The sequence below is a fragment of the Rhinopithecus bieti genome, unplaced genomic scaffold, assembly GCF_001698545.2.
Source record: "Rhinopithecus bieti isolate Rb0 unplaced genomic scaffold, ASM169854v2 scaffold_52032, whole genome shotgun sequence".
Lineage (NCBI taxonomy): Eukaryota > Metazoa > Chordata > Mammalia > Primates > Cercopithecidae > Rhinopithecus > Rhinopithecus bieti.
The window spans coordinates 1,794,525-1,816,490 of record NW_016821592.1 but is presented as its reverse complement, the minus strand read 5'-3'; the positions used below and the strand labels follow the sequence as shown (position 1 = coordinate 1,816,490).

Here is a 21,966-nt window from a genome sequence, read left to right as displayed (position 1 = left end):
CAGGCTTCCTTGAGCTGCTGTGAGCTCCACCCAGTGCGAGCTTCCCACCGGCTTTGTTTCCCTACTTAATCCTCAGCAATAGTGTGCGCCCCTCCCCCAGCCTCGCTGCTGCCTTGCGGTTAGATCGCCGCAGACTGCTGTGTTAGCAGTGAGGGAGGCTCCGTGGGCGTGGGACCCTCCCGGCCAGGTGTGGGATATATTCCCCTGGTGTGCCTGTTTGCTTAAAGCGCAGTATTGGGGTGGGAGTTACCTGATTTTCCAGGTGTTGTGTGTCTCAGTTCCCCTGGCTAGGAAAACGGATTCCCTTCCCCCTTGCGCTTCCAAGTGAGGCGATGCCTCGCCCTGCTTCAGCTCTCGCTGGTCAGGCTGCAGCAGCTGACCAGCACCGATTTTCCGGCACTCCCTAGTGAGATGACCCCAGTACCTCAGTTGAAAATGCAGAAATCACCGGTCTTCTGTGTCACTCGCGCTGGGAGTTGGAGACTGGAGCTGTTCCTATTCGGCCATCTTCTATAGTTCTTGATGTATTGATTCACTAAACATTTTTGAGAGGCTACCATGTACAAGACATTTGATAGGATCTATAGGTAAAACATCTCCTGTTCTCAGGAATCTGAAATTTATTAGCTAAGCTATTTGAAAATCTATAATACGGATAAGAGAGTTAAAAAAAAAAAAAGCAAGAAACAAAATAAAGGGTTAGAAGATGTCAGGGAAGTACAAGATATATCCCTGACCTGGAGAAGACTGAATGCATGGAAAAGGAGGATTTTTGCTGGGCCTGGAAGAAAGAATAGGATTAGGAAACATAGGGGAGAGGAGTGAGAGAAAAAATAAATTGGAAATTCTAGGTGGAAGCAATAGAGCAAGCAAAGGCACACAGATGTGAAGACATTGGGCATATTTGTGGACAAAATAGTTCACTTGGGCTGATCCATAGTGTATGTATTTTTTCTCACACAATTGTTACAAAGGGAGATATAAATAAACTGTAAAATTCACTTTTTATTTTATTATTTATTATTTTTTATAATTTTAATATGGAACACTTCACGAATTTGCATGTCATCCTTGCACAGGGGCCAGGCTAGTCTTCTCTATATCATTCCAATTTTAATATATGGGCTGTGGAAGTAAGCACTAAAATGCAGCTTTTAAAAGTGTAGAATTGACTGGGTTTTTAGTATATTCACAAAGTTATGTCACATCTCCACTATCTGATTTCAGAACATCTTCATCACCTCCAAAAAGAAATCTATTAGCAGACACTCCCTATTATTGCTATTAGTCTCAGAGTTGGCAGGCCCACCCCGTGGGTTCTGGCAGGAGCCCTCAGGCAAAGACTCCCATATGCTTGCTGTTGGAAGCCCCTGAAAGGGCATGCATGGGAATGGTGAGTATAGAGGGATACTGGCAGGGCACCTAATGCATCTGCTACATAGGGCTTGGATGTCTGTCTTACAGATCTGCATCTCTATCTTTGATCTCTTTCTATAAGCACCTGAATGTCCCACAGGAAGACCACAAATTCAGAGTGTCCCTAATTGAACTCATCTTTTCCTTGTAACCTGTTCCTCTTCCTATATTTCCAATCTTAGTGCATGGTACCACCGTCTATTTATCCAAGACAGAACCTACTAAGTCAGCCTAAACTCTTTTCCCTTGTTCTCCAGATCTAATTGGTGATGAAGTCCCATCAGTTTCATACCATCATGTTTCTTGTGTGGTATCCCTTTTCTTCTTTTCCACTGCTACTGTCTTAGTTCAGGCCTTAACCAGCCCTCACCTGGTCCACTAAAAGGATGCTCTAAGGTTTCCTACCTCAAATATTCTCTTCTGTTAATTTTAAGAATTGATACATATGGTGATAACTGTCTCCCCTCTGCTACCTGGTAAGACCAATATTCATTCACTTCAAGTTTCTCCTCTATAAGATGTTTCCTGTCCACTCCAGGTCATATGGGAATCATTGTTCCTTTCTTTGTGCTCCCGGCATGATCCTTCATAGCACCTGTGACACTGTATTGTACAACTATTTATCTTACTAAACGACATGCTCCTAGAGTGCCGAAACCATAGTTAATTTATCCATATATCCATTGCAGAGTGCCTTGCACAGTATTAATGCTCTACTGACATGTTTGAGTACTAGAGGTTTGGGAATCATTGCATAGGGTAGAGAATGAAACGATGGGAAAGGATGAGATTTCCCTTAGGGAAGTCCAGGAGCAGGAATTACATTTATTGAGATCCTACTCTGCTGAAGGAAGCAGGACTTTAGGTTTGGCCCCAGAGACTCTGCACTTTTCACTAATTATATAAGGACTGAAGAAGGTCCATTCTATTTGGCAATTACAAGTTAATTTGTTAATTCTGGTGAGAATAGTCAGGAGAAGATTGACGGCCAAAGCCAGACTGCAGTGAATTGATGGGGTAATTTTTAGATGAGAAGAGGACATAGAGAGTACACTGGTGATTTTCAGATTTTCAGATATCAATAACCAATAAATTTGTTAAATTTAAAGCAACACTTCAACATCACTAAACATTAAGGAAATGCAAATCAAAACCATAGTGAGGTATCTCCTCGCATTCATAAGGATAGCTATTGTGAAAAAAAGACAGAAAACAACAGGTGTTAGCAAAGATGTAGGGAGATTGAAACTCTTGGGCACTGTTGGTGGGAATGTGAAATGGTGCAGCTGCTATGGCGATTCCTCAAAAAATTCAAAGTAGGGTTACCATATGATTCAGCAATTCTACTTCTGGGTATATATCGTAAAGAATTGAAAGCAGGATCTTGAAGAGATATTTATACATAAATCTCCATAGCAGCATTATTATTACCTCACTTATGTGAGGTATGTACTTAGAATAGTCAAATTCACAGAGACAGAAAGTAGAATGGTGGTTGCTAGAGGCTGGGGGGAAGAGGGAATGTAGAGTTATTGTTTAATGGGTGCAGTTTCAGTTTTGCAAGATGAAAATAATTCTAGAGATGGATAGTAGTGATGGTTGCACAAAAATGTAAATGTGTTTAATGAACTGAATGTATTTAATGTTAAGATGGCAAATTTTATGTTGTATTTTACCACAATGAAACAACAAGAGAGCAAGTCAATAAAAGACAAACCCAAGAACCTACAAGTGATTATTCCCAAATATGGAGGAAGAATGTAAGATTAAAGATCTGACTTTGATTAAATATAATTGCCTTATTGACAACATTTTTTAAAAATGTTCTCCTTTTGCAACAAACTGACCAAGCATAATCATGGACAGGCATTAATATGGAACTAGCATTTGGGAACTAATGGTGTAGATTACATTAAAAAATGGAAGTGAAGGGAAAGACAGTAGTAATTAAAGGAGGTATCAGGTCAAGGGAAGATCATTGTCTGCTTGTCGTTAGCCTACTGCTTAGGCTGTACACTATATACTGTGATGAATCAAATATTTCTCCATATTTGTGGCAGGCACTAGGTTGAATAATCATAAGGTATGTGTTTTTAGACACAGTATTTTTCAAGAACTTATTATACTACCAGGTGCTTGCCCTTTAAGGATTATATTATCATAATTTTTTTATACCTGCAAAGGATATGCTAAGGATGTATGCATGTGTGTACTATAAAATAATAATATTCTGTAGCTGTCTGCATAATTGAATGAAGATTAATATGTAATTGTAGCACACAGAGATGTTTTATAATTAGGCTATGGTCTATCCACTTTACCAGGTTTCCCTCATATTTTCAGTCTCTCAAAATCCCAAATAGGCCGGGCACAGTGGCTGATGCCTACAATCCCAGCACTTTGGGAGGCCGAGACAACGAATCATCTGAGGTCAGGAGTTTGAGACCAGCCTGACCAACATGGAGAAACCCCATCTCTACTAAAAATACAAAATTAGCTGGGCATGGTGGCGCATGCCTGTAATCCTAGCTACTCAGGAGGCTGAGGCAGGAGAATCGCTTGAACCCGGGAGGCAGAGGTTGTGGTGAGCTGAGATCGTGCCATTGCACTCCAGCCTGGGCAACAAGAGTGAAACTCCGTCTCAAAAAAAAAAAAAAAAAAATGCTGAATAATAATTGTTATTTTCCTTTATCTATGGCTTATTTTTTTTTCTTTTTGAGACGGTGTCTTAGTCTGTAGCCCAGGCTAGAATGCAGTGGCACTATCTTGGCTCACTACAGCCTCTGTCTCCCAGGTTCAAACGATTCTCCTGCCTCAGGCTCCCGAGTAGCTGGGATTACAGGCATGTGCCATTACACCCAGCTAATTTTTGTATTTTGGTAGAGATGGGGTCTCACCATTTTAGCCACGCTCGTCTTGAACTCCTGACCTCAAATGATCTGCCTGCCTCAGCCTCCCAAAGTTCTGGGATTGCAGGCATGAGCCACCGTGCCCAGCCTATGGCGTAGTCTTGAATGTCATTTATTTAATTTGTATCCCTGATTGATGGTGATTTTCTCCAATTGAAGAATAGAATTAAAAAAAGACCGTTTTGCCTTAGAGTGGAATGAAGATGTACAGTTCTCTTATGGCCCCTCCTTTTGCTTATGAAATTTCCTCTTGGCCCCCTTTCTAAAATTACTACTGTGCTTCTTTCTGATTGTAATACAGATCTAACACTGTTAGAAGGAAATTTTTTGGAGGACTAAACAAAGATATTATAAAAGGCAATTAATTTATTTTCCTTTCTCACAGATCTCTAAATTCAAACCTTAGTGTTCTGCATAATAGGTATGTGATTTACTGAGTGAGAACCATGAACGATCAAGGTTTGGGCAGTTAACAGAAGGGTCTTACTGACATTCTATGCTGAGTAATTTAAGCTTCTTTTTAAGGGAAATTTAGGTATACTCCTCAATTTGATTAGGTGCTGCTAATCATGAGCTCTGCTGAAATGCTTTCCCAAACATTAAAACTGAAGATGGATTAGTTCATCTAATTTATTATAATCTGAACAATAGCGTATATATGAACCGTAGTGTCGAAAGGATTTTTTATGACTACAATCTGTACTAAGTATTACTAAAACGTTCAAAATACTTTGTGAATGTTTTCACATATAAAAACAAAACATAAATTCATTCTAAATTTAAGCAAAAATTAGATATTTATAGGAGCATATGTGGTTTTAGGGCCGAATTTGAGTTATGGTGTTATGTTGCAACTTTCTAACTATTGTTATGGTTAATAGCTATGTGTGTCATAGCCAACCTGTTTTTAAAATAACTGTTGCTATTTTCTGTGAATCTGTGTCATTTTTATTTGCTTTATTAATGTTCTATTTTGGACCCTGTGGAAAGAGGTTTTAGAAGCTTTCTTCCCCTTACTTGACACTGATGGGCCTAACCTGAGTCTTAAAAGCAAACTTTTTGTTTGTTTGTTTGGTATGACTTGAAAATTACTCTTAGAATGATTGTTCTTTCATGAAAAGTCAGAAAGAGACTAATTAACAAGCACAATTAACATTATAAGATTGACAGAAAGGATGCTTTTTCAGTTGTCTGATAACAGTCTGTGTAGCCTGATAGTAGGAAGATATCACAACTTCGTATCTTTAAAACATCGGTAAGTAGAATATAACACCGTAGAAAATCCACAAATACCCCAAAGCAGAAGACAACTGAGTGCCTTTGTATTGACTTTAGATTATATTAATTTACATTTTGGCTTTTAATTTTTTTGAAAAAAATTTCCCTTTCCCTCTTCTAGTAATGGATATGATATTAGATATATGATTAAAGGAGACAAAATACAAAAATGAATATTGTGCTTAAAATCTACAGATAAAATACTTTCAATGGTATCTGATTTTAACTTCAGTAAAAGCTTTCCTCAACTTATTGAAAGTTAGATTTTAATAGCTACTTAAATTTTCTCCCCTGAAACTGTAAAAGCCTGTAGAGTAAAAGTACACTGCCTGCAACTGAATCAGCTTTGCATGGCTTTGAACAGATGACTTAACCTTGTACCTTAACTTTTTTATCATTAACAATGAGGATAATAACAATAATAATATCTCTAATCATACTTATTTATAGAATTAGGTCTTAAAAACACATTATTGACACACTTAACATCTCAGATCATATTTTTAACTTATACCATAAACATTTAGTAACTCTGAAGGAAAAATTCTTGAACTAACAGCTTTTTATCTTTCATGTTCTATCATTAATATGTTGCAGAAGGCCGGGTGCGGTGGCTCATACCTGTAAGCTCAGCACTTTGGGAGGCCAAGGTGGGTGGATTGCTTGAGGTCAGGAGATGGAGATCAGCCTAGTTAACATGGTGAAACCCTGTCTCTACTAAAAATACAAAAATTAGCTCGGTGTGGTGTTGCATGCACACCTGTAGTCCCAGCTGCTCAAGAGGCTAAAGTGTGAGAATCACTTGAACCCTGGAGGCGGAGGTTGCACTGAGCCAAGATCGTGCCACTAGCCTCCAGCCTGGGTGACAGAGCAAGAAACTGTCTCAGAAAAAAAAAAAAAAAAAAAAAAAAAAAAATATATATATATATAATATATATGTATATTTGAAATTGGTTGCTTTATCTTATTTGATTCCCACAAGATGCAAAAAATTAAACATAGATGAAATTTTTTGAATAAAATGTCAACATGTATGCTTCTATAGAGACTTAAACACTATATGCATAGATACTTCCTGTAATAATCAGTTGTTTGTAACTTCACATCATAGTTTAGGTACTGTGTAGATCAGTGCTGTCCATTCTGTGAGCTGTAAAGAATGAATTTTGTGTGTGAGTCTTTATCTTTTGCTGAGCTAGGCGTTAGAGCCCTGGCATTGGAAGGTGGTTGACTTGCGGATTGGTAAGAAGAATTTACTGACAACAGTATAGATTTGAAAAGGTAAGTTTTACTAGATAGAAAGAACGCTGCAGAAGAACGCAGGAGGGCACCTCAGCAAGGGAGGAATTGTGGTGGATTTCCCCTTAGGCGTGTTTATGAACCTTAAAGCGGGAGTTTAATGGTAATTTGGACCCTATTAGCCACGCAGGTAATGATAAATGATTAAATTTGTAGGCATTTTGGTGCCTTGATGTCAGTGAGGGTTGCATAATGAGTTTCAACATGCATACATTCTGGACATGTATGGAAATTCTAGTTACTTATAAATTTTTGAGAAAGAAGCCTGGAACCAGATGCCTGGTTTAGATAACAGGAAGTCTAATTACTTCTAAATTCCTCAGACAAGTTTTTTCCTCTGGATGGCAGGCTTGATGGTCACCAGGTGACCTTTACTCTCCTCATCTTTGATTCTACTTCTCATCTCCTTGAGTGCACTGAAATTTCTTGCTAGAGATTCATTTCTTTGGATCTTGAACACTTTTGGTTTTCAGAGCTCTCAGAGAAATACTGATCAAAAGCATGATAAATTAGTAAAGGGACAAAAGGAATTTTGTTTGAGGAGCATAATTAGTGTTGGTGAAAGGAATCAGGGTTTATGGGGACTGTTTCTCTTTCCTTCTTTGAGAGGACAGTGCATGTTATTTAATAGGACTGGGAAGTGAGAGGGCCAGAAAACCAGAGGAGAGGAACATTTTTTTCCCTAGCTTTTATTGCCACCTTAACCTGACCTCTGATCTGGTGAAAGAAGTTGGGAATATTTACAGGAAATCTGGATTCCTGAGATTTCTAAGAAACACTAAAAATCTGACTCTGGACAGCAGATGCAAATATTTTAATTTTTCACTCTGCTATTGAAAGAGGTGGTGGACAGATTCAAACAAGGATATAATGTAGGACTCTTTACATTCTCTGACTATTAAAGGAACAAAGGCAGGGTGCTTCAGTACTAGACTTGCATAGGGGCCAAAAAGTGGTGGGAAAATTGGGGGGGGGTTGAATTTAAGTGGCCTACTTCATAATTTGTCTAAGGCTGGGCCACTTTCCCAATCTTTTTGGCTGTTATCCTCAGGGCCTTATGAAATAACTACAATGCACCATGACTATTAATGTTATCTTTAATCTGATTGTATGATTTTTGCTGATGTATTTCTCAAAGTGTGTGACTTAATGCAATGATTCTCAGCCCTGGCTGCACATTAGAATCACCTGGGGAGCTTTTAAGCAAGCTGATGCCCAGACCACACACCAGGCTAATCATATCAGAATCTCTGGGGGTGGAAGCCAGACATCACCATTTTTTAAAAAAAGGCTTTCTAGATAATTTCCATGTGTAGCTACAGTTGTAAGCATTGGTTTAATGTGTTATCATCTGTCTCTCTCAAGTAGAATGGTTTTAACGTAGTGATTCTCAAATGTTTTGATCTCAGGACTCCTTGCGTTAGTAACAGTAGTTGAGGACCATAAATAGCTTTCATTTATGTGGAACATGTCTATCAATATTTATTGCACTGAAAATTAGAACAGGCATTTTACAAATATTAAATTATGGATTTATTTTAAAAGAATAAAGTAATTGCATGTAAAGGAAGACGTTTTATGAAAAAAATACATTTTCTTTTTTTTTTTTTTTCTTTTATAGTAGGTGTCACATTCTGTCAAACAAGCTGGAGTGCAGTGGTCGGATCTCTGCTCACTGCAAGCTCCGCCTCCCGGGTTTACACCATTCTCCTGCCTCAGCCTCCTGAGTAGCTGGGACTATAGGCGCCCACCACCTCACCTGGATAGTTTTTTGTATGGTTTAGGAGAGACGGGGGTTCACCATGTTAGCCAGGATGGTCTCGATCTCCTGACCTCGTGATCCGCCCGTCTCGGCCTCCCAAAGTGCTGGGATTACAAGCTTGAGCCACCGCGCCTGGCCAAAAAAATACATTTTCTAAAATAAAAAGAGTTTAGTGAGAAGATTGGCATTTAAAAAATCTCTTCAATTTCTGACTTTTTAGATGACAACTGGATTTCCATATTTGCTTATGCATACCATCTGTTGTGATATATTATTTTTGTTAAGTACATGAAGAAAATTTGACCCCACACAGACATGTAGTAGGAAAAAGGAAGAGTATTCTAATAGCCTCTTCAGGTTAATTGTGGATAATCTTCTTCTTTATTAAATCAAAACATAACAAATGATAGTGTCATAAAAGGTGCAACTTAAAATCTGCATCTAAATACATGTTTTTATCCCATTACATTAAAATCCACTGGGTGTCTCTTATACTTTGAATGGAACTTTTCTTTGTGATTGTGTAACATGGTGAATTGAGCATTTGGAAAATATTGCTTCACTGAGTTATGCAGATATTCCAAATGTTGAGCATTTCATTACATATAATATATAATCACATTTGTTAAAATCACCAATTTTGTCATAAAAGTTGTTACATATCAGGAAACTGTCAAGCTTATGGTAGCAGATACAAGTTATCCAAAACTCCAATTTTTGCTTGAAAGATCCAGTTTTATCACTGGCAACAGTGTCGGTTACTTCCCTTTAAGGCATAGGCGCACTTTATTTATTTTCAAATGTCTGCCAAATATCCAAGTCTGAATAATCATAATTTATTAGTCATTGTTCTTTCGGAATTTCATGAAAAAAGTAGCCAGTTCACTATGCTTCTTCTCTCTCTTTTTCTTTTTTTGAGACAGTCTCTCTGTCACCCAGGCTGGAGTGCAATAGTGCGATCTCTGCTCACTGCAAACTTTGCCTCCCGGGTTCAAGCGATTCTCCTGCCTCAGTCTCTGGAGTAGCTGGGACTACAGGTGCCCGCCACCACACCCAGCCAATTTTTGTATTTTTAGTAGAGATGGGGGTTTCACCCTATTGGCCAGGCTGGTCTCGAACTCCTGACCTCAAGTGATCCACCTGCTTTGTCCTCCCAAAGTGTTGGGATTACAGGTGTGAGCCACTGGGGCCCACTATACTTCTCAAACAACAGTACAAATGCTTTTCTGTGAGACAATTGCCCTTTGGTGTGCAGCAGAAGTGCTTTATTTCTACCTCCTGTTTTCCCATGTGAGTATAAAAGCTGCATACTCTCAATTTGTGCTTCTAGTTAAGATGGAACTGGATTTGTCATCCCACCTGAAATATATTAAAAATGATATTCACAGTGGATTGGATAAAGAAAATGTGACACACACACACACACACACACACACACGCCCTGGAATACTACCCAGCAATTAAACATAATAAAATTTTGTCTTTTGTAGCAACATGGATGGAACTGGAGGCCATTATCTTTAGTGAAATAGCTCAAATAGCACATGTTCTTTCTTATAAGTGGAAGCTAAATAATGTATACACAATGACATGAAGAGTAGAGTAATAGACATTGGAGACTTGGAAGGGTGGGAGGGTAGGAGGGATGAGAAATTACCTGATGGGTAAATGTATACTATGTTTTCAGGTGATGCTCACACTAAAAGCCCAGACTTCCCCACTATGCAGTATATCCATGTACCAAAACTACCCCTGTATTCTCTTAAGTGTATAAAAATTTTTAAAATGATGTTCATATATTGGAAAAGAGGTATCACAGGAAAGTGGTGAGAAAAGGGAAAAGAAATGAGATGAGCCTGATGTTTTCTCTAGCTTACTGCTTTGAGAGTTTCCAGGATGCAGTGCAGGTAGGAGGAATCTACATAGAGCTAGTGGTCTCCATGAGATGAAAAAGCAGACTTGAGGAACTCTCTGTCCTCCTGTACTCTGTCCTGCTAGATTTAAAATCTATCTTCATGGAGAGGGATCTTCAGAAGGCAGTAAAACAACAATTTTATTACTTTATCAATGACATTCTTAAGTGAGACTGACTCTTTTTCTTTTCTTTTATCTTTCTCTCTCTTTTTTTTTCTTTATGCATGGCAGTGAAAAATACAATGATGGCTGGGCACAGTGGCTTACATCTATAATCCCAGCACTGTGGGAGGCCGAGGCAGGTGGATCACCTGAGGTCAGGAGTTCAAGACCAGCCTGACCAATGTGGTGAAACCCTGTCTCTACTAAAAATACAAAAATTAGCCGGGTATGTTGGTGCATGCCTGTAATCCCATCTACTCAGGAGGCTGAGACAGGAGAATCGCTTGAACCTGGCAGGCGGAGGTTGTAGTGAGCCGAGATTGCGCCAGGGCACTCCAGCCTGGAAAACAAGAGTGAAACTCCTTCAAAGACAGACAGAAAAGGAAGGAAGGAAGGAAGGAAGGAAGGAAGGAAGGAAGGAAGGAAGGAAGGAAGGAAAGAAAGGAAGGAAAAGAAAAAAGAGAAGGGAAGGGAGGGGAGGGAAGGGAAGGGAAGGGAAGGGAAGGGAAGGGAAGGGACAATGACTACAAGTATAGATTTTCATCCTCAATAGTACAGTTTTGTGTCCCGTCTTGATAGTGGCTAAGGTGCCAGCATTTTTACCCGTCATTGCTTTTGCAATATCAGTGAAAAGTCAATACAGTAGAAAAGGTAAATCTGGTTTTGGTATTATTATAAACGTTGATTTGACTTGGGAGACAGCCAAGAGCATCTTGGGGAATCCCCAGAGCGTCTTGGAGAATCCCCAGTATCCATGGACCACACTTTTGAAAACTATTGTTTTATAGACCCTTCTGGTCATTACTACTTTTGGTCTAATGGCGTCACTTTAAAGGTGGGACTGGGTGTAGGAACATCCTGCTATGGCAGCTTCATGGAGAAGATGTTTTGGTAATTGGGTCCTTCATTTCCCTCATGTCACAGTGTAGAATCTATACTGTAATGGAAGTAAAAATTTCTCCACTTGAGAATAGTGTTTTCACTGTATATACAGCACATTTTTCCATGATGAAAACAGGGTCTGAAACTTAAAATGGAAAAGTCATTAGTTATCTTCCATAGGAAGAGTTTGAAGAAAGGAAAAGTTGAAGTAGGGCAAAAATAGCAGATATAAGGGATTTCTAAAAGTTTCCCAAATGAAGGAGGAGAGAAAAGAATGAGTGAAGGATAGGAGAAGGATATTTAGTGTGTAAGACACTAGAAAAGGTATGCATAAGGAAAGAAGGGATACATACATAGTGGTGTTGGATTTGTAGATTCGTGGAAAGTTGTCAGAAAAGCTGACGTATTAAAAAAAACCAATGTATTGAAATCAGTCTCACTAGCTATGTGGAATGTTGTAGATTTGTACCAGATACAATACATGGATGCATTTGTGGTGGATACAGGAGATGCACTGCCCAGATCTGCCCCCAGGGAAGGACCCTGCTCCAGCTGTTGGAGGCTGGCTGGCTGACAGCCTCTAGCAGTCAAGCTCTTTTGGCTGGAAAGCCGCTTGCAGGAAATCACTCCATGGAGGTGCAAAGATAAGGCCCCAGTCATTTTGGCCCAGTATGGAACAACTTTGACAGTCTTTTTCAGCTTCAGGACTCCCATGGAGTTGGGTGAGGTTGTTGGGCCTGCTTTGCTGCTAACTTCTCCCTCTGTTCTCTCCTGTTCCCCCTTCTTCCTCCCACAGGGGTTTGTCCCAAGGGCACTCCCTAATACACATCCTGCATGTTAAACTCTTGTCTCAGAGTCTGCTTCCTGTAGATACCAAACTGTAAGAACATCTTATTGACTTAAATATAACCAAAATTGGAGAACCTTAGGAAACAGAAAATCATCATGACGTTATGTACTAACATTTTAGCTTATTTCTATATTTCTTGTTTGGAATTGCTTATACTTAGCATGATAGTACCTCTCACACTTTGTTTCATTTAGGTTTGCTATTTCCACGTCCTCTTTCTTATAGGAACCATATTGTGAAAAGATGTAAAGGTAATAGGGTAAAAAAAAAAAAAAAGGCTCTTTATTACCCAGCCACTCAGGAGATGCACTACTTCAAGGTTGACCCAGACAGCAAGAGAGGAAATATATTAGGGAATGTGACCGTGGTTTAGTTCTGAAACTGGAGCCAATAGAAAGTTCTGAAGGGGTCCGATGATCAGAACTGTCTGTGGGTGTAATAAAGGTGTATTTAATTTTATTTAAGCCTAGAGATTTAAATTGTCACTCAAAACTCTCAGACATGAACAGGGTTAGCAAATTTGAACATCAGGAAAGGAGTTATTTACATCCTGTCTTCTCCTACAGCTCCAGAGGAGGGCAGAACAGTGTATTTCCAGGCAAGCCCTCGCTTTAAAAACTCATAGCCAAGACTGGGAAGACAGAGTGAGTGGGTGGGCGGGCCTTCTGGCAGCTTCCTTACCTTCAAATCTTTGCTCTCTGGGAAGTGGTTCTGCTTCAGTGTCCTTGTTCCGATTTTTCTGGGAACTAGATGTTACTGGGAGATGACTCAGAGCAGGCCAAGCCCTGATCCTCACTGTGGAAGCAAAAGAGGCTGGTGAAAGTCACTGTCCTGACAACTTGGACCAGAAACCTACCGACAAAACTAAAATGTTTTCCCGCACTAGGATTATCTGGATAACAATGACCTTTGATGTTACAAAGTAAATAAAATCGTGTTTGGCTTTTCCTTTTGTGGCCATGCCTTGGCGAAGATGACTGCCTTCAGAGCCGCTGTGAATATTTTAGATCTCATTATTTCAGACAATTACTTTGACCATCCTTTTCAATTTGAGAGTATGATGGTCTGTCTCCTGTGAGGCAAGGCAACTAAGGCAAAGATACACTGTCATACTTTTCCTTGCAGGTTCCAGTACAGGCTTTCTATGGGGGGGGGGGGTCTCAGTTTCCCAGTCTGTAAAATGGGGATTAGTGGATTAAATCCGGGAAGCCTGGACAAGCACCTAGGACGGTGCATGGTGCAGTGTTCAGCAGACGTCGATTCCCTGTGCACCCCTTCTTTAGGAGCTGTGGGAAACATTTCATAACTCCCTAGGGTCTGGTGACCCCTTCCTCCCTTTTCTATTCCCTGTTTTGGCATTGGAGATCATAAAAAGCCTCTTCCATGTCTCTTCCTTCCTTCCTTCCTTTCATCCTCTCCCAGAGAAGGAAGTGGCCGCCTTTGTTCCCTTGGATTCGGAAGCTTGTGTCTGTCACCCAGGGCTGCCCAGCCCCGGGGTTTGCGAAGGTCCGGGGTAGGAGGGCTGCAGCCTGCGCGACACGGCGGGAGGCGACCCGAAGGCGATGGGAAGGCGGGCACAGTCGACCCAAGGGTGGAGAAGAGGAAAGGCGAAGGACGCGCGTTCCCGGGCTCGTGACCGCCAGCGGCCAGGGGAACTCGCTCCCAGACAGCCTTGGAGAGATGGCAGGCGGAGGGGACCGGCCAGTCGTGGGCACCCTCCACCTGCTGCTGCTGGTGGCCGCCCTGCCCTGGGCATCCCGGGGGCTCAGTTCGAGTGCCGCAGCCTGGCCAGAGGAGAAGGTGAGGGGCTGTTTCTGCGTAGTTGTACTTGAGCGGCTCTGGTCCGGTGCGGGGACCCCCGGCCCGGCCAGCCCTACCTAGGCAGAGCGGGAGGCGGGGCAGGGCCGCGGTCCCCAGCCCAGGCACCGGCGCCCGGAGGAGTCAGGGCTCTGCGTACTCGCCGGGGTGCCTCGGCCGGTCCGGGGCTGCTCTGGAGACGCCAGGGGGGCTGGATGATGTCACTGGTCTCCCCTGGGCTGCGGTCTGATGGGGGTGCTGATAGGCACAGGAAGTGTGTCTCGCCAGCGGCGGCTGAGCCGGGAGGTGAGGGCGCATCGCGGCGCCACCGCCCACTCGGGACCCACGAGGCCAGCGGAGCCCGCGCTCCGGGGCCGCCAGGGTGCGGGGCGCGCCTGGGGGTGTGCCCGCAGCTCCCCCGCTGCTTCATCCAAGGATGCTGCTGGGGCGCTGAAGTGTCCCTACAGTCTCAGGACGGATGTGTGTTGTTTGTTTTAGATTTTTAAAAGGAGCAACTCGGAAGGAAGGACCTTCACTGGAGACCTGCTTACTTTAAAAGCCTTTTTTTTCTTTCCCCCTTAAAAGAGGGTACCTGCTATTTTCAGAGAAAATGGATCTAGTTGTAGGTAGAAATCGCATATAAGGAACTTAGGATAAAAGTGATTTGCAAGTTCCCTCTGCAAGAAGTATATGGGTTCACAATTACTTCCTTTTCTTGTGTAACAGTTTTGAAATCATGAAATTGCTAAGGGATTGTGCAAATGTTAATGATGTTAGCGTAAAATAGTATGTTATGGAGATATTAAGAAAAGCAGCAAAGTAAAGCGATATAAACTTTGGCAGTGTTATTGAGCAGACCTTTTACACACTTAGAGTATGCCTGTATCTACTTAAGTGTTTGAAATACAGGGCACACTGGTGAATGCCCACTCCCACCCAGCTACATGCATATGTATGTGAACAGCCCATTTCAATTCTTTGGATCTAATGTAATCACCACTCAGGGGTCACAGCGGGCCCCACTTACACATGGAGACCACAGGCCACAGGGAACCTGGTGGGAGTGAGGGAAGTCTGTAACATAAGAATAACTTTACTATAAGAAAAGCAACTTCCCGTGGGGGCCCATGAAGAAGAACGTGGAACGACACAAAAAAATCCTCTCCTCCTTCACTTCACTGAGAATACCTTTTCACTGAGAAATTGGGAAGAGAACATTACATTACAAACTAGAATATGGAGCCAAACCAAAAGTATCTTTGTGATACATCTAAATGGAAGGGAATAAATGAGATGGAAACTGAAAAAAACAATTTGAAAAGATCATTTGTAGGTGTGTGTAGGCGGGGGTATTTATGGGTGGGAAAAGGTGCTGTGATTCTTAAAATATTTTAAACCAATGAAAATTTAACTTTTGAGAAACATTTTTTAAAGCATGAATCGAATCCCTTTTATATTTATTTTAAGAAGCTTCTGATCACTGTTCCATTGAGAAACTGAATGTTTTCAAATTGTTAAAAGCGAATGACAATCAGCCATCACATTTCCCAATTTCTAGCTTCCTCCCCTTATTCTGTAGACCTTCATAAAGTCTTGCAGCCTGGGTGATGAATCGGTCCACACTAAAATATGTGTGCTTTCCTATTTTTTACGGTGTTTGACTATTTTAATCATATGATGTATGTCCTTGGTACACTGATCTGCCAACAGGTGAGGTGTGGTAAAGAAAGCATCAATTTTGAAATCTATTTCCTTCTTTTTGAAATAAAGGTGTGTCTCTTTCAGTGGCTTTGAATATGTAAAAGCAGATTAACTCTAGTTTATGGTGGCATTCAGAGACCATGGTTTGATTAAATATTTGAAACCTGGAAACAATTGTTCCATAATAACAATATTATAAATTGTTAAACTCCCAGGTGGGCACACACGTGTGTATTTAGAGGCATTGGCATCTACTACGTCACTTGAACTTCACAGCACCCTCCATGAGTGAATTCATCCTCAATTTGTGGATGAGGAAACTTGACAACTATTACACCAGTGAATTGAAGAGCTAGGGTTTGGCTTAAGCCCTGATCTCTCCTTTCTTCTTCTATGCTTTTCTCATGGTAGATGAGTCCTGGCTGATGTACCCAGAACAGTGCCCAGGTAGTGCAAAAGTGTGGTGCTAGTAGGAAAGTTGGAGGGCCAGATGAAGAGCTTACTCTCTCTTTCTGGGCCGGGGTGGACCCTAAATGGCATTCCAAAACAGGTAGTTTGTTTTTGATACTTTCTCTTCTGACATCCCCTATTTTCTCCTTTCCTTGATCTCCTTCATGCAGCTTAAAGGCCATCATTATTCTGGGTGTTGATCCATATTCCAGAGTTACTTTTTCTGAACCTTCCCCAGGCCTTTTGGTCACCAGTCCTATTCCTTTAATACAGGCCCATTCCTTTAGTACAACATTGTCAACCAGCTGTTAAACAGAATCTCATTAAATTATTCCTCCTTAGATGCAAATGACTGATGGCTTTTGAGGGCTTTATATGTTCTTTAAAAAATATTAGCTCCAATAAACTAAAAAGTCTGGCTTCTATTGAAGTCTTCTAATTATAAAGTCGACATGTGCTCATTTTAGAAAACTTGGAAAATACAGAAAATACATTAAAAGAAAACTAATGTCACCCATAATCCTACTTTTCAGAGATAATTGCTATTAACCATTTTGGTGTTTTATTTCTATTTCTCTCTCTCTCTCTCTCTCTCACTTTCTCTCTGCGTGTGTGTGTGTGTGCGTGTGTGTGTGATTGTTGTTTTTGCATTCTAATGGAAGCAACGATGGAGACTCTAAGGCAGGGGCGTGGAAGTCAGTGGCGGACTGGGTGTTGGTAGGGAGAGAAAGACCAAATGTCATTTTGGAGCCTTACCATCTGGTTGGTAAGTACTATGAGATCCATTTTACAGATATGGACTCTTCCCTAGTCACAGCTAGTAAGTGAGGGAGCTGAGATTTCACCCTAAGTTGTTGTGGTTAAAGCCTGCACTGCTCTGCTTTTAAGTAGAGAGCTGCTTACATTTAAAAAAAGATGAATGTTGTCTTATTCAGTTCCCAACCATTCCCCCAGTGAATTTTTAGTATCAGTGGCTTCTGACACACAGAATGAGTTCAATAACTGCTGATTGAGCTGACTTTGCAGACAGAGGTGTTAATCTGAGAATTGCCTGGGAGACACTCATATAGAATAGAAACTGGACTTGCATTGGCCGCACTTCTGTAATGACCTCCCTTTAATTCAATGTTTTGGAACCTCAAAACCCTTTGCAAGCTGGGCCAACTCTATCAATTATGTAATTAAAACCCTCTTTGGCCTGGCACCACATGATTAGCCTAGAGGAGATGCTTCAGGATATCTGCTTCACACTTTTGGCTGAAAGATTCTTGTCACTCAGAGCAGACTTAGTGTCCTTTCTGTCTGGATGAAAAGACAAGGCAGGGGCTGTAACAGAGCCTCATTCCTCTGAGAACACCTACGCTGATAGAAAATTGTCTAAGTATCTTTTAACTGAGATAACCCTACAGTAAATTGGGGTTTGCATTTACCACTGGGCTCAACTTTGTTTTTGCCTGAGTTACTTTCCCCCTGCTGAGCTCACTCTTTCTTTCCAGCTTTTCCTCTTACTCATTCATCTCATCTCCACTTAAATTTGTATATTTATTGAGTTCTGAGAATAAGACCCCTTAAACATTGAATGCATGCTATTTAGGTTGGGAAAGTCAAATGCTTTTCCACACAGTGCTTTAATGAATAGAAGGCTTAAGTAATTGCCTGAGTGTAGTTGATTGTTTCCTCTTCTCTGTCCTTCAGTTACTGGGAAGCTTTTAACTCTGCAATTTTACAGGGGCATCTTTGCCCCCAGAGGGGCAAGGAGAGTCAGGGCTCTTTACCGAAGTATGGTAATTAAATGGTTGAGCCCAGGAGGTTGAGGAGCAAACACATGTAAGTCTTTAGATTCATGAGCATCAGTAGGCCTGGCCTGTCTGCTGAATTTACCCTTTAGTTATCCATTAAGCATTTTTTGGTGCTATTTGCCGACTAGGTTTCATCCACAGTGTCTCTTATAGTTAGAGATGCTTGAGGGAGGGGACATTTATTTTGTTCCTGGTTTTTCTTAAATATCTTAAGAGCTCTTTCAAGCCTCTAGAAACCAGCTATTTAAACACAAGTGATTTCGTTTCACTCTGGACGTGGAGTGAAAGCTTCTGTCCACAGTGACCAGATGGGCTTTGGGATAGAGTATTGGACAGTAAATAGACAAGGAGCTACTCGTCAAGCAGCTTTTTACACAACAGTTTTGGTTGTCATAGTGACTGCTTGGGTCACCCCAGCTCTTCATCATCAGAAGCATCGAATGTCAGAAATTCAAAAAGAGCAAAGCCCAATACTTTTGTTATTTTTTTTTTTTTTTTTTTTTTTTTTTTTTTTTTTTGAGACGGAGTCTGGCTCCCTGCCGCCCAGGGCTGGAGTGCGGGTGGCCGGCATCTCAGCTCACTGGCAAGCATCTGACCTTCCCAGGTTCACGGCCTTCTTCCTGCCTCCACCTCCAAGTAGCTGGGACTACAGGCCCGCCTCGCGCCGGCTAGTTTTATTGTATTCTTAGTAGAGACGGGGTTTCACCGTATTAGCCAGGATGGTCTCGATCTCCTGCCTTGTGATCCGCCCGTCTCGGCCCCCAAAGTGCTGGGATACAGGCTTGGAGCCACCGCGCCCGGCCAGCCCAATAACTTTGAACCACAGCACTTCCTGGCCATTGCACCAGGTAGCCACCTGTCTCTTCTGTCTTTATGCTTGCTTGTGCATTCAACTGATTTGGTATTTACAATGCAGAAAAATGCCCACGTTACTTTATTATTATATAAATACAGTCTTAGCAAAGATAATTTTAGAAAGATAGTTCATCTGTTGATTGCTTTTTTGATTAATTTGCCCAATATTTATCAAATGCTCAAGATGAACCAGGCCCTGTGTGGCCTGTGTGGGAGAGAGAGGTAAGCAACAGAGAGAGAGGGAGTTCCAGCCCTTATGGAGCTGATGTCTTGCACGAAAGACAGACACTGAACAAGTAAACACACAAAGAAGTGGCCTCCAAGCTGCAAGCTGAAGTGAGCAGGAGTTAGCCAGGTGAAGAGGAAGGGAAACAACTTGTAAGGCAGAAGGCACCGCAGATGCCAAAGCCTCATGAGGGCATAACCTCAGAGCATTTGAGGCCTGGCCAAATGCCAGGGTGACCGAAGCATGGTGAGCAAGGGTGAGTGGGGAGACCAGACAGGCTTCTGTTGGCCAGGTTGAGTAATAATTAACCATGGAAATCTTCTGACCTCTTGCCTCCGTATTCTTCTTATCCCTTGGCACATTTCTATTGCTTTGTCTTTCAGCTTCAGCTTCAGCTTTCTTTTTCCAACTGCTGTTTGGGAACTGGCATGAGGACTTAGATTCTGGAGGTACCAAGGGATTTAAAGCCTGCACTGACAAGTTTATCAAGGAAAATATTTTAAAATGTCCTACCAATAAACAAACACAAATCTTCTGATGTTCAGGCACACCATCAATATTCGGGAATAAACTGGAAGTGCATAAATGATACAGTGAGGCAGAGTAAAACTAGCGTGGGATTGGAAATCCACAGACAGGATCTTTTTGTGGATTTACCTATAACTCTCCTTCAACCTCAGGAAGTCAACTGGTTTCTACGAATCTCAGTTTCCACAAATATAAATGAAAGAGGTTGGAGACTAGAGCATCTCTAAGTGGCTTTTCCAACTTTAAAATTCATTCATTCTATGGCTCTTTAGTGTTTGATAGAAGGAAATAATAACTAACACATTGAATATTTACTATGGCAGTTTACATATGTTAGTTCACTTAATTCTAGTTACCCTAGGATTCAGGTGTTATTATCTCTGTTTTACAGATGAGGAAATTGAGCCTTACTGAGGTTTGGTAACCTGGAAAGAGTTACAGCTAGTAGGTGGTGGGGTGCTGAGTTGAGAGGGTCTGTCTGATCCTATAGCCCATGCTCTTTGCATGGTAAGTACTGGAGAGTAAACAGCCATCTCAGAGTGTAGATGAGTATAAGTAATTAGGCAATAAGCATTATCTGAAGTCCAGTTTCACACCAGTCACATGGACTGGATCACATGGAATGAAAATACTTGCCTGACTACTTAAACGCATTCAACTAACGCTGGTCCTGAAAGGAACTATAAAATAGGCCTCTCCTAACTTCTGTTTTGTCCTCCAAATAATTCAATATTCTTATGTCATCCTTATCCTTCCCCTTAGGGAAGGAGTCATCTGATCAATTATTCTCTTCCTGTTGAGGAGGAGTAACACATTCCATTATTAGGTGCCTGATAAACATGTAATGAATGAATGGTTCATCATTACCAGTATCATAAGAATATACAGTATGTGTAAAGTCATCAAAATACAAATATGAATGTTATGTGAACTTTAATGGAATTTAAAAATAATTTTAATTGAAGTTAAAAAGTTTACTATTTAGTTGGCTATAGACTCACCAATCTCAGGCTGAAAGGAATTGCAACAATCATCTGAATTGGCACTGTCTAATAGAAATAATGATTCAGGGCCAGGTGTGGTGGCTCACGCCTGTAATTCTAGCACTTTGGGAGGCCGAGGCAGGTGGATCACCTGAGGTCAGGAGTTCGAGACCAGCCTGACCAATATGATGAAACCGCGCTCTACTAAAAATGCAAACATTAGCTGGGTGTGGTGGCATACGCCTGTAATCCCAGCTACTCAGGAGGCTGAGACAGGATAATTGATTGAACCCAGGAGGCGGAGGTTGCAGTGAGCCAAGATCATACCATTGTACTCCAGCCTGGGCAACAAGAATGAAATCCATCTAAAATAAAATAATAAAAAGAAATAATGACTCAGCTACTCAGGAGACTGAGGTGGGAGGATTGATTGAACCTGGGAGGTGGAGGTTGCAGTGAGCCAGATTGCACCACTGCACTCCAGCCTGGGTGACAGAGAGAAACCCCAGCTTAACAAAAAAAAAAAAAAAAAAAAAATTATGAAAGAAACATATGTAATTTTAATTTTTCTAGTAGTCACATTAAAAAGTGGAAAAAGGGTAAAATTAATTTTAATAATATACTTCATTTAACCTAATATATCAAANTAATTGACATTTCTTAGAACATTCCACCCAACAACAGTAGAACACCACCTTCTAAGGTTGGGAGTCAACGCATGGCTGTATTGAAAATCCAAGGAAGACTTGGGCGGGTATAGTGGCTCATGCCTGTAATCCCACCACTCTGGGAGGCTGAGGCAGGAGGATCCTTGAGCCCAGGAATTTGAGAGCAGCCTGAGCAACTTGGCAATACCTCATCTCTACTAAAAATAACAACAACAAACAAAAATTACCTAGGCATGGTGGCATGTGCCTGTAGTCCCAGCTACTCAGGAGGCTGAGGTGGGAGGATCATTTCAGGGTGGGAGGATCATTTGAGGCTGGGAGGTTGAGGTTGCAGTGAGCCATGATTGTGCCACTGCACTCTAGCTAGGTTGACAAGAGTGAGATCCTGTCTCAAAAAAAAGAAAAGGTCCGGGTGCGGTGGGTCACGCCTGTAATCCCAGCACTTTGGGAGGCCCAGGAGGATGGATCACCTGAGGTCGGGAGTTCG

At 41.4% G+C, this 21,966-nt stretch overlaps 1 protein-coding gene across 2 annotated transcripts in view; it reads left to right on the top strand.

Annotated features, from left to right (window-relative positions):
* The window catches only part of QPCT (glutaminyl-peptide cyclotransferase), a 55,924-nt gene that overhangs the window by 9,896 nt on the left and 24,062 nt on the right, over positions 1 to 21,966 (top strand). The window contains exon 1 of one of the 2 annotated variants that reach the window (XM_017860453.1): positions 13,920 to 14,272. The exons of the other annotated variant lie outside the window; for it this stretch is intronic. Coding sequence (XP_017715942.1) covers positions 14,153 to 14,272 — 120 coding nt within the window. The 5' untranslated portion in view covers positions 13,920 to 14,152. Of the gene's footprint in view, positions 1 to 13,919; positions 14,273 to 21,966 lie in introns of those variants that run through there. 2 annotated transcript variants of the gene reach the window in all.